Source organism: Diplotaxodon limnothrissa, linkage group LG7, assembly GCF_057381915.1.
Source record: "Diplotaxodon limnothrissa isolate DT_005_m linkage group LG7, D_limnothrissa_male_GT1.1, whole genome shotgun sequence".
Classification (NCBI taxonomy): domain Eukaryota; kingdom Metazoa; phylum Chordata; class Actinopteri; order Cichliformes; family Cichlidae; genus Diplotaxodon; species Diplotaxodon limnothrissa.
In genome coordinates, this window is record NC_140602.1 from 34,727,980 (window position 1) to 34,740,620 (window position 12,641).

The 12,641-nt window shown below is 37.6% G+C and overlaps 2 protein-coding genes across 3 annotated transcripts in view; both read left to right on the top strand.

Moving 5' to 3' along the window:
- LOC146628654 (growth hormone receptor-like) overlaps positions 1-3,345 on the top strand; it is a 32,053-nt gene extending 28,708 nt beyond the window's left edge. For both annotated transcript variants that reach the window (XM_085359628.1, XM_085359630.1), the window contains exons 6-9: positions 785-929; positions 1,105-1,195; positions 1,361-1,430; positions 1,777-3,345. In XM_085359628.1, coding sequence (XP_085215754.1) covers positions 785-929; positions 1,105-1,195; positions 1,361-1,430; positions 1,777-2,622 — 1,152 coding nt within the window. In that variant the 3' untranslated portion in view covers positions 2,623-3,345. The remainder of the gene's footprint in view (positions 1-784; positions 930-1,104; positions 1,196-1,360; positions 1,431-1,776) is intronic.
- A 794-nt stretch (positions 3,346-4,139) lies between these two features.
- On the top strand, positions 4,140-10,982 carry ccdc152 (coiled-coil domain containing 152). The gene is made up of 8 exons (XM_085357983.1): positions 4,140-4,202; positions 4,608-4,713; positions 5,151-5,219; positions 6,026-6,090; positions 8,046-8,181; positions 8,945-9,072; positions 9,330-9,431; positions 10,854-10,982. The coding sequence occupies exons 1-8, from the start codon at positions 4,140-4,142 to the stop codon at positions 10,980-10,982; spliced, it is 798 nt and encodes a 265-aa protein (XP_085214109.1).
- Positions 10,983-12,641: the final 1,659 nt, after the last annotated feature.

Genomic DNA, 12,641 nt, shown 5'->3' on the forward strand with positions numbered 1-12,641 from the left:
TTTTGGTTTTTTTGCTTGCAATTGTGGGGGTTTTTTGCATTTGGCTAGGGTCAGTGTCACTATTGTTAGCATGCGGCAATACCTGGACCCTAAAGAGGTTGCACAAGTAGTCCAACCTCTGGCAATGGCCATCAATACAAGATGAGCACTGCCGAGGTACAAAATGCACTCCAACAGGCTACTGGTGTGAATGTCTCTAACCAAACAATCAGAAATGTCACGAGGGTAGCCTGTGGGTCTGACATTGATACCGCTGACTGGCCCCGAAATTCGCCTGACCTAAATCCAATAGTTATGTTTTGGTCAATCTGACACTGTCAGGTTGCACCTTCGAGCTCAGTGACTCCCAGATATGGGATAAGATCCCCCAGGACACCATCCATCATCTCGTTATGATGATGGTGTCAGTCATGCATACAACCACATGGAGGCCATACAAACTACCTGGTATCATTTTGAGTTGCTGCAGTTGAATTTTGGCAAAATGGACTTGCCTGCTTTGATTTTGATGTGTCTTTGAATTCGGCCCTCTGTAGGTTGATCATTTTCATTTCCATCAAATTATGTGGCATCCTTTCATTCCTAGCACCTTATCCCGGTACATATCAGTACAGATATCCAGCATGATTTGTTTTGGGGGTTGTTTTTAACCCATCGAGCTCTGATGCATTTTCAAAAGGTTTTTGGGGAGCATGCACACTGGCTGATTTTGGTAATAATCTTTTTATTGTTGTCAAAGGAAACCTAAATGTCAGACTTTGAAACCTTATTTTTTTCACCACAGGCTGACCCTGTTTTGAGTACAAGGTGCTCCCTTTACGGGCTTCAAACTAACATCAATCATGAGATCCGGGTTCGGTGCAAAATGCTCAGTGGGAAAGAGTTTGGAGAATTCAGCAAATCTGTCTTCATTCACATCCCATCGAAAGGTAAACTCACTGTTTGACTCAGTGTTTGAACCGGGTGTAAACGGTGTTGTAAAGACTTTTCAGTTTTAGATCATCTTATATTTGTCATGAATTAACATTTGAGTACTATTTCACGTTTTATGTGAAGTTTAATGTGATTTTTTTTTTGTGTGTGTGTGTCCATTGTTTTCATCAGTTTCAAGATTCCCCGTGGTGGCTTTGCTCATCTTTGGTGCCTTGTGTTTAGTGGGAATCCTGATGTTGGTTATCATATCACAGCAAGAAAAGTAAGCATTTTAGATTTATTAGGCTTTTATGCTAAGCTGAAACAGTTTTGGCTGCTTAACTTTGAAAATCTACCACAGGCTCAGACGTCAATTGTGTTTACTGTTTTCTAATTTCTTCCATGCACTGTGTGGAATTTAGTATTCTTTTTTTATTTATTCCCCAAGGTGGATGGTTATCCTTTTGCCTCCTGTTCCTGGACCCAAAATTAAAGGAATTGACTCTGAACTTCTCAAGGTGCTTATCCAAAGTTGTGACACTTAAAATAACTTGATTATCTTAATTACAAAACTATATATACATATATATATATATATATATACACATATATATATATATATATATATATACACACACACACACACACACACACACACACACACACACACACACATATATATATATATATATATATATAATATACACACACATATATATATATATGTATATATATATATATATATATATATATATATTTATATATTCGAATGACTATACACTAGAGTACAGTCTACAGGTTAAAAACAAGACTTAAATTGCAATGATGGCCTCTAAGTGCATTGGTATATTTTCTTTCTCACAGAGTGGGAAGCTTAGGGAATTGACATCAATCCTGGGTGGTCCTCCTGATTTGAGGCCGGAGCTCTACAACTCCGACCCCTGGATGGAATTTATCGATCTGGACATTGAAGAGCAAAGCGACAGAGTGACAGAACTGGACACTGACTGTCTCATGAACCACCACCTGACTTCTAACTGCTCCCCACTATCACTTGTCTTCAGAGATGACGATTCAGGTCATGCAAGCTGCTGCGATCCAGATCTCCCATGCGACCCAGAACCATCACCTTTCCTTCCTCTGTTCCCAAATCTTGCCCTCAGTCAGGAGACATTATGTGCAGCAACCTCCGAGCCAAGCTCTCCCATCCAAAGCTGCAACTCTGGGGAGCTTCCTTCATTCGTAACAGACAGAGACACTTTGTACACCCAGGTGAGTGAGGTGAGGTCATCGGGCAAGGTGTTGCTCTTACCTGAGGAACAGACAGAGGGGGAGAAAATGCCTAGTAAAGAGAAGGAGGACGAAATTGTGGTAGAGAAAGAGAAGAAAGAGTTTCAGCTCCTCGTGATGAATGCAGATCACAGAGACTACACTTCAGAGCTCAATGCAGGAAAAACAAGCCCAGAATTATCCACAGGGGACCTGACTGAACCCTGTAAAACATTTCCGTCACCTCCCTATGAATCAAACACCACCTCGCCCCCACCAATCCCTGCTCCTGTCTACACTGTGGTCGAAGGTGTTGATAGACAGAACAGTCTCTTACTGTCACCAAATTCAGCTCCAGCCTCACATCTGATAATTCCAAAGAACATGCCGACACCAGACGGCTACCTGACCGCTAACCTTCTGGGAAGTATCACACCGTAATTCAGTGTCGAAGTGTGCAAATTAAAAATCTGGAGGTTGAATGTTGACTGCATCCTTTGGCAGAGTTTTGTAAAGGAACTGAATAAAAATGTGTTTTACTCTGATTGTAGAAAAGGGAAGCATTAAAAGGGAACGCTCGAGCTGAAAACTGCTGCAGTCGAAAACCAGGTCTGCAACAACTTAACTAACCACCTTTGTTAAAGCCGTATTAACCAGTAAAAGAGTAAATATTGATTGCTTATGAAGTGCACCTTCCAGTATACATGTATTTATTTTATTTGCATTTATAAGATTTAGTAAAAAAATTAATTTCCTTTCATCCCTGGTGGTCCTCTTTGTTTAAATCTTTGCTAATGTTTTGTCATTTGGTGCTGTAAGCCAAACAAGGACAAAAATGGATTGCAGGTGCACAATTCCCTGCAATATTTAAACGAGCAACACCTTCTATGCTACAGATTCACATTTTAATCAGCATTAATGTTAAAGGCACCACGTCCTTGTGCATATTGTACATATGAAAAGACAATATTTGAAAAGAAACAAATAAATAACCTTCTTTTTGATTTTCTTTTGAATGACATTTTTTTTATCTGTCAGATCAACTTTGCCTCAATGCAAACTCAATGCATTCAGTTCTGTGCTTTTCAGAATGCTCAGTGTATGTCAACATATTGATTCCTAAAAAAAGAATAATAAAGCATGATTTATGTGTGACAGGATAAACAGGAGATCAATGTAAGATGCTAATTTAATATTAATATTATCACATATTGTGTTCTTAAAAACTGTGAAAAGTTTTGAGAACTAAAGCCAAAACGATATGAACTGAAATTATTTTGCTTAGTGAGTATTTGTGTTTATAGTGCATGGATTCTTTTGCTGTTTTTTTTGTTTTGTTTTGTTTTGTTTTTTATTTCTGGTTGGCTTATATGCATTTGATGCAATGTAAAAGCTAAAGGTATATGAACAGTGTTAATTTGTATGGTTATTGCAATAATCTAAAAATATTGTCAAATAAATGAAATAAAAAATCAGATTTTGACTTTATGTGTCTTAATAAACTAAAATGTGTTTTGTTTTTCTGCGTTATGTAAAAGCCAGTGACTCTACAGCCATTGGTAAAAACCCACAATCTACTAAGTATCTTGATTTTTGGGTTACTTCTGAGTAAGTCAAAATCATAAAATATCAAAAAAATTCTAAATTGGGGACAAGTCACAATATATATTTTTTTATTTACAATAATAAAAAAAATAGAACATGGTAACAACTGTCACCATATACATTTTTTTCTCTTAAAGGTAATAATTTATGTGAAATTTATATAAACTGCAGATTTTTATTTATTTATTTTACTAAATATTAAATCATCATAGCACTGCAGAGAAACCGCTTCACTGCTAGTAAGCTAGCTGTATGCCCAAACGAGCTGGGGTCTTTGTTAGCATCATGTTAACATCACTTATGAGGAAGATAATAAAGACAATACTATACTGACTTGCTCTCGGGCTTAAAATATGACAAAGTTAAACTGCGTTAATCTTGAGAAATTTCTGGAGGAGTTTTGTCAACTAGAACAGGTAAAGTAATTTACATTGCCCTATTAGCCAGCTAACTTGCTAATAGGCTAACTTCATCTGCTATTTACTTTCTCATTTTTTTACTTTCTGCCTCTTTGTTAGACTAGGAGTTTATCTATGAACTTTTACAGGAAGGCTTTCAAATGTTTTTATTAATGTCAGCTATCTTTTTTTCTTGTGTTGTTTTTTTTATTGCTCGTAGTCACTTAAACATAAGAAGGAAACCTAGTAAGTAAAAGAGGGATTAGACTGTAAATAAACTTAATCCTAATGAACATACATCATACATTTGTAATAAATGTGGATTTTACTTTATAATAAACCTGAGACTGTTTGTGTTTTATTATATATGTGCATATGTGTCTTTATGGAATAAAGTATTTTCTCTGGATCTTTATTAAACAGAACATAACTGAAGTTAATGGCAGAAACAGCATGTTGGAGATCATGTTGGAGGATGCTAATAGACTGGTGAAGTTTTACCAGACCAAGGAGAAGAGCCTAATTGAGGGTGAGTGTTAAAACTCAAAACCTATCATTCAGTTTAATAACATCTCCCTCTGCTGGTGGTTTTGCATTCATCGGGCCCTACTGGAGTAGTGCTGTATGATTCATATATAAAAATAATCGTTATTCAGCTTATACTGGCCTTGGTGAAGGCCCTGGGTTCATCCTCTTTATGAAGTGAGATGTTATAACTTGTTGATCTCATTATTTGACATTTTAGCCACATTTCATATCAGTATCCAGCATTGTAATTCCACATATGTCATAGAAAAATACCATCTGGCAGATATTAATAACAAGCCGGATTTGGTAGCGATTCACTTTACAGAAGAAAAACATTTTAAATATTTGGGGATTTTTTCTGTAAATTATTAAATTTATTTCTGTTTTATATATGTATTTGGAGCATGAAAGTAGACTTTGTTTCTGAACCTCTTTCAGAAAAAGATAGCCTTCTTCTCACAGTGAACAAACTGCAGCAGACTCTGCAGGAGCAGTGCAACCTCAGAGGTAGCTCTAATAACATATCAAACACACATACACATATATACAGCAAAAAAAGGTACCCTTTGTCAGCTCTAACGTTTTACATATCAGGACATAATAATATAATAGTTCTTAGCAGGTCTTAAAATGAGGTATATACATGTGACATATTAGTGACATATTATATTGTGTTGTTATTTATTTAAGAACTAAACCAGAATGCAGAAATGTTGTGTTAAAGACTAAGTGCACCCTGTGCAGTTTGTAGAACAAGTTTTAGTAGCAAGAACTTGAAGTAATTGTTTTCTTCTAGGATTACTGCCTTGTTTCAGTATCCAGTTTTGGATAAACTTTAGCTGTCGCAGAGATGGCTGCACATTTGGTCCTGTATGCTGGAGAGGAAGCCCAAACCATCAACCCTGAGGTGTTTCTATTGAGATGCTGTGTTTAGTTCTCTCCAAATGTGACACTGCACATCATGGCCAGACATCTTCACTTTGGTCTTGGCTGTCCAAAAACCAGTGTTCAAGAAATCATGTGGGTTGTTCTGGTAACCCTTCCAAACAAGCCATACTCGTTCAGTCTTTTTCTGATTGTATGTCACGAACTTTAACATTTGAAATGTGAAAATAAGGCTTGTCTGGGTTGTTTGAGGTTTCTCTGAGCATTACATGGTCTGATTTGTGGGGGAATTTGCTGCGATGTGCACTAAATAAGGACTAAATAATTTTTATTATGTCTTGATATGTAAAACCTTTATATTTTTATATATTTTTGATAGGGTGATAATCAACTGAAAATGACTCCATATCATCTTTTTCATGTTTCAGTGAAGAATGAGAGACTCAAGAATGATATGGCAGATCTGAAACAGCAGAATGAGAGAACAGCAGAGGTATGAACAGAAGTAGGAGCAAGCAACAGGTGTTTCCTGTAATCACTCTGGCTCCTTAGACCTAAACTGTTAGGCTACAAAGCAAAACTAAAGGGTTTATCAGGTACATAGAGTGTTTCTACCTAGCTAAATCTCCATAATAACATATGCTGAACACATATCCAGAGTAGGTTTTCAGGTTATGAAAACGAGTTTGGTTTAAAGACCATTGTAAGTTGACACTTTTTGTTTGCCACAGATGGTCTTACCACCAATATGCTCTCTGTGTTTGATTTTTCTTTTCAAAGTTTTGAAAATACAAATTTAACAAGCAAATCATGTCTTGTTGGGCCGAATCTTTCTTTATCTTGTTTATGTGGTGGTGCTCATGTGTTTCATAAGCAGTCTAGGCTCAGTACTTTCAATACTTTATATAAATTTGGTGGTGCTAGAAACACGAAGACCGACATTAGTGACGTCAGAGCACCTCAGCATACAGGACTGAGCACGTCTGAGAACCTGTTCAGCTGTTTATGATGAGTGAAGGAACTTAACCCTCTCAGGCTCAAATTAAACTTTTTGTTGCTAATCCACAACCAAGTCCTGCAGTGGTACTTCTGAGTAAAAAAACCTCATAAAATATGTATGTGGGTTAATCCGGTTGTTAGTTCTTAACTGTTGCAAATCGGCAACGCCTGCCTTGAGAGGGTTAAACTGATGAACATCTATCATAGAAATGATACAAAGCTTTTCCTAGAGTTGGTCAAGTGAGAAACACAGAATTATACCTGCACATTTTACTTTCTCCTTTGGTTTTTTTTGATCATGTAATGTGGCAGTCTTGTTCAGTCTTGCTGTTGGATGTAGTTGATGCTGCCTCTATGCAAGACACCTTGAGGCAGGAAGGTGCCTTTTCCTGGATTATATCCAGTATAGATGTTACAATATGATGTTGACATGTTTGGCTGTCAATCTGTTGTGTTTGGCTAAGCAGAAGTTTGCTGCGGTGTTGTATTCGTTGGGATTGCACCATGTTATCTAAAAGTCATAAATCAATTTCTCTTTTTTGTCGTGAACAGCAATGCAGCAGGGTGCCAGAAATTTGCAATAGAGCGTTCGGCAGATGATGCAGAACGCACATAAATGTGTTTTCACAGAGGCTTTGGGTTTGTTTCAGATTTAAAGGTTGCTTTGTACAAGTGTTTTAATAATTACTTTTCTTAGAGCCAAGTAGTGTAAAGAAATTTCCCATTTAGTGCAACATAATGCTTCAGGTCTTGTGCTGTTGTAGCTAATAGCAGACAGGTTAGAGAACTGATCAGCCTATTTTGTCACAGAATATTTAATAATGAAATTACTTTTTACTTCTTAATGCGTAGCATATGATGTCAAAAATATCATGATTAAAGTTTAAGAGGTATAAAGTGAAGCTGTCACTGAGAGTGCACAGAGAGGTAAAATATAATAATAATAATAATAATAATAATAATAATAATCAAATTGTACAAGATTATGAGTTTTCTTTCTGCATTGTTTGGATCACCAGTGTTTCATTTTGCTGCAACAACTTTTAAAATATTCTTTACATCTCTTCGGAGCCATGGGCTTTCTTTGCCTTCAACAACAGCGTTTATTGATGCTGTTGTTAGAGGCAAAGAAAGCCTGGGCAGGTCACACATGCTTCGTAGTGCACTCTATTGCCAAGTATGAAACAAGTGAAGCTATGCTTGGATTTACCCAAATTTATAACTTTAATGATTAATTGTAATAATAACAATAATAAATCATGATAAGTGTGTCAATGTTATCTAAATACAAAAATATGCCTGCAAGTGACAGAGCTGTCGATCAAACTCGGTTTCAGTATGTTGAGAGGAAATCTTTAGAAGTGAAAACATCTGAGGGGTATGAGCCTGTCGGAGCCTGTGCTAAAACTTTGCGCAGCAGTAATTTCAGCCTTTGTATGCTGTTATCAGGTTGGAAAAGCTGAAGTTCAGCGGCTGGTCAGAGAAATGAGAGCAGAAGAAGGGAGACACAAGAGGGCGCTAGAGGATCTAAGACAGCAGTGTGGCAGGGAGGCGGAGGATGCCCACAGGGAGTATTTTAGTCAGTGTAAGGCCTCACAGAGTGCTCAGTGCACTGAGACACTGGTTCATGTCCAATGAACCCATTGCACCCTGACATGCTACAACAAATGTATGAGAACAAGTAGGATGGAAGAGTTCCAAACACTGTCTGATAAATGGGATACCTAAATCGCATTGCCTGCAGACACACCAACACAAAAAAAGCATTGTCAGCTTGCAAAATCCTTTCATAGTCTATCTTTTTATGATGTGCATTTAGACATTTCAGTGCAGCTTTAATAAAGTCTGCAGAGGGTTTGCTTCTCCCTCTTATTTAGCTACATGCTCGCTACTCTGATCAGGAAGCTCTGCAGAAACTGTTAAAGGCATCAAACAACTTACAGTTTGCTCAGATTTGCAGGAAATCTTTAGTTTTGTTGATTCTAAAAAATGTTTTTGTGAACACGTGCACTTGTTTTGTTGATTGATTGCTTTTTATGGCTGTAGACAGAGTGAGACAAAGCATCAAGCAAATTATCTCACAATTTGACAGCCTTGAGCTCTTATATGCATAATGGGAGCACACTCCATTGAGTGCATGAGGGGGTTGTAAGACTCAGAATAAGTGAGAGTGGAGATGTTATGTAATGTTTCAGGGAATACTGACACATTATTTATATAATTTATGGTCCTTGAGTCCTATTGCACAACACGGACAGCTAACAACAGATCTGTTGAAGTTTCCTTACTTTACATCAGTTTTTTACTGACAAAATCAGAGAAATCTGCCTGTGATTTGTTTTATTCAGTGGAAGCTAAAGATGCTGAATGTAAGAAGCTGCTGGAGAAAAAGGATCTGGATCTAGAGGACATGAAGAAGAGACTAAAAGATCAGGAAAAGGAGAGTCAGAACGAGCTACTCAAGTTACAGATGGAGGTAAAATAACATAATTGAAATTGTAACCATCATACTTAATTTGATTAACATAGATCTACATAAATATCTGTCATTGCTTTTAATATATTTATGATGTTTAATAATCAGGTTTAAATTGTGTGTGATTTTAATGAATAATATTAAGAACACAGGCAGGAGCAGGAGTCTAAATCTTTGAAATAAGAATAAACTCTGCTTTGGTTTTGAGTGTCTAGTTTCAGTTACAAGCTCATTGTTTTGCTCTGTGTTTTTGGCAGTTTGGTGCAAAGTTAGCCAGAGTTCAGAGTTCAGCTCAGTGGAGCCAACAGCAGCAGCAGCAGCAACATGGCCCAAACCTTCCTCAGAGTGTCTTTAAAAGGGTAAGCAGCCCACACAGAACCTGTTACACCCCCTTGTTTAAACTGTTGTCAATCTGTAACTGAGTGTTTTGGTGTGATTTACCGTATTCCAAAAGCACAGGTGAGTAAACACCATGTGTGTAACTGTTACTGATGTACTGATGTATCCTTCTCATAGAAACTACAACTAAGAGTAGAGCAAAGTCCATTAAGTCTTAACTAGAAATCTTATCTTGTTAGTCTACACGTTTTAAGTCATCAGGCTGCTTCCCGGTATGCTGTGTAAGCTTTATCAGCCTTTGTAATGCTTTAACAGACATAAATTCCCACTTAAATGGTAGGCTGACTGCCTGTATACGTTGCTTTTCTAGTCTTATTTGACCACTCAGCTTTCAACATGGGCATGTCTTTACCCCGAAAGTGTCAGCTGGATCATTTTTGAAGCATAAATTAAACTCCAAGAAGTGAAATGGCAACTTTAGGTTCATTGCTATAAATGAACTGCACCACAGTTAATCTTGATGCTGACTGTCACAAACACCTCCTTCAGGTTAACACTAGCTGTCCACTTTATTAGGTATACCAGTTTGGTATGAGCAATACTCATCACACCAGGCGTTTTTCCAATCTTCCATTGCTCAGTTTTGGGGAGCCCCTGTGAACTGTAGCCACAGGTTCCTGTTCTTAGATGGCAGCGGTATCACCTTGTGTCACCGTCCTCCATCTACATTCAGAGATGCGCTTCTGCCTTGGTTGAATATAGAAAATGCACACTAGATATAACCATCCAATATTCAAATTCACTTAAATGACCTTTCTGAGTCATTCTGGTGCTTGGTTTGAACTTAAGGAAGTCATCTTGACTGTGTGTACATTGCTAAAATGCACCGAGGTGCTCCCATGTGTTTGGCACGTCAGATATGTGCAATAACCAGTAGATGTACTCTGTAAACTAGTCAGTGAGTGTACTTAGCCACTTAGCAACAACATTCCTTCAAGTGGGGTAGTTGGTTGCTCATTTTATGTTACAGAAAAAATGTCTAATGCTTGGGTTATTTTTGGTATCTCATAAATCCCAGACAGGGTTTTGTGTGTTTTGTTGAAAACTGCTAACCAAAATTTTCATTATTATGATTTCAAAATTTATTTCATTAGGGGGGAAACCGTTCAGTTATGTGTTTTCTTACATTTTGGGCTTTAAATGATTGAATAAGAAAATAATTTCAAAAGGCATGAAATCATGAACAGCAATGAAAATATCACTGAGTGGCTTCAGCAGCCACTCAGTGCAAAGCACATGGCAGACTAGATTTTTCATTTAAACTCGTTTACCTGGCATTAATCTGAAGAATAGAAGCTAGTATTTACAGGGCGTGTTTTATAGGTCAGCAGTGATTTTGTGTTTTCAGAAGTGTGTTGTATGTCTTTTTATGTTTTTCTCAGAAGCTGCAGTTTTTCCAGGAGGAAAAGAACAAAGAGATTTTTGCCCTGCGTCAGAGAATCAAAGAGCTGGAAGAGAATCAGCGTGCCAGCAGCATCCTGGACAGCCGTCCAAAGAGAAGAAAGATTTAATTTGTTTAGAGGCTAACGAGCTGCTGACCTGCCAGTGGACGTGCATGATTCCCATAGAGCATTCTGAAATTTCCAATCTTACATATTCAACAGGACATTTACTTGGTGCTTGTGCAGTGTGACTAGATTTGACTGCAAGTCCAGTGCTCTTCTTGCAGGTGACCAGTGTAAAGAAAGTACAAACACATGCTGTATTCCTGTCTAAGGATTTAATCCAATTAGACGCCTGCAGGGAAGGATGGAGGGAGAGAGTGTAGGTGGAGTAGTGCGATTGTGAATGAATTGGCTGAAAGGGCAGTCTGATTCAAGGATGTAAATCTGTTTATCTGTTTTCATTCAAAGAAATCATTAATAGTACTTATCCCCCTTTTTTCAAGGTTATTGTAATTCACACTGAGTTCTCTTTGTGTTCATATAGATGCATTTTCTCTGTGGTTTATTGTTCTGAGCATTATTAATTGACAGAAGTCTTCAACTAGCAGAGTGTCTTGCCATAAGCTAATGTTTTGTGTGTATCATAGACTGTGTAAGAAAATGTGTATTAAAAAAACTTCAGTTGATCCAGTGAAACATCGGGCACAGCTCCTCTGTTTCAAATCTTTTCTTCTTTTTCTTTTATAAATTGCTGCTCTGTTTAGAATAAAGTAGATGACACAGCAATTTATACTTCCTGTATCATTGTGTGAACAGCATGGGTGTTGTCAGTGTGACATATTGTCAGCTTCTTTAAAAAAGAAAGCATTAAGTAGTAACACAAAGACAATAACAAAGTTGGTGAAAATGAGCTGTAAGAGCACTTCACAGCGGTTTACACGTGGAAACAGTTACAGGTAGGCTACAGTGCTACAAGCCTGTCTGCTCAGCACTGCTTCGATTAATTGCTGGAAATCAAGCTTTGGCTGGTTGGATGGAGATTATTTGCTACTAGCTTTTATGTTAGCCTTAGCCGTTAGTGTCACGATTCCATCTTTTGCACAGTAAAAATAAAACTTCACACGTTCATATATCCACTCGCCTGCTGCATCATTTTCACTTTGATTTCCAGGGTGTTTTTGAATTCAGCCCTCTGCAGGCTGATTATTCATCCTTTTATTCCTAACATGTTACCCAGCACACATCAGTATAAATATCCAGCATGATTTATTTTTGGCAGTGTTGTTTTTTGAGGGGGTTTTGAGCAGTGTGTATAATAATTATGATTTTGTACATTTGCATGGTTTTTGACTGCTGTCTGCTGATTAATGTCCTTCCACTACTCTACACAGGGATGACATACCTGAATGAAGATGCTCATGCCTGCTGAGGCGTTGACCTTTCTAATCTCGTTATCTGTGCTGTTCTGCCAGCATCTAAAGGGGACAGAGAGCTAATCTCTATGGGAACATTTGCTAATGCCGTTGCATAACATTTCATCTTCACAAAATCCAAGAGATCAACTTTACCTAGATAGCACATGGATGTCAGTTGCACAGGTGTATTATGTTAGACATGAAATCCGCATTCTGATCATATAAACTCTAAAAATAACTTATTTGTGCATATCTGTTTTATGGCCCCTTTTTTGATGTTTGAATTGATGTTAGCTGTATGAAAGGACTGGGGCAGACTCAGATTAAAGCAGGATTAGAGGTCATGGCATCATCTTAAGCTTTCGTTTCT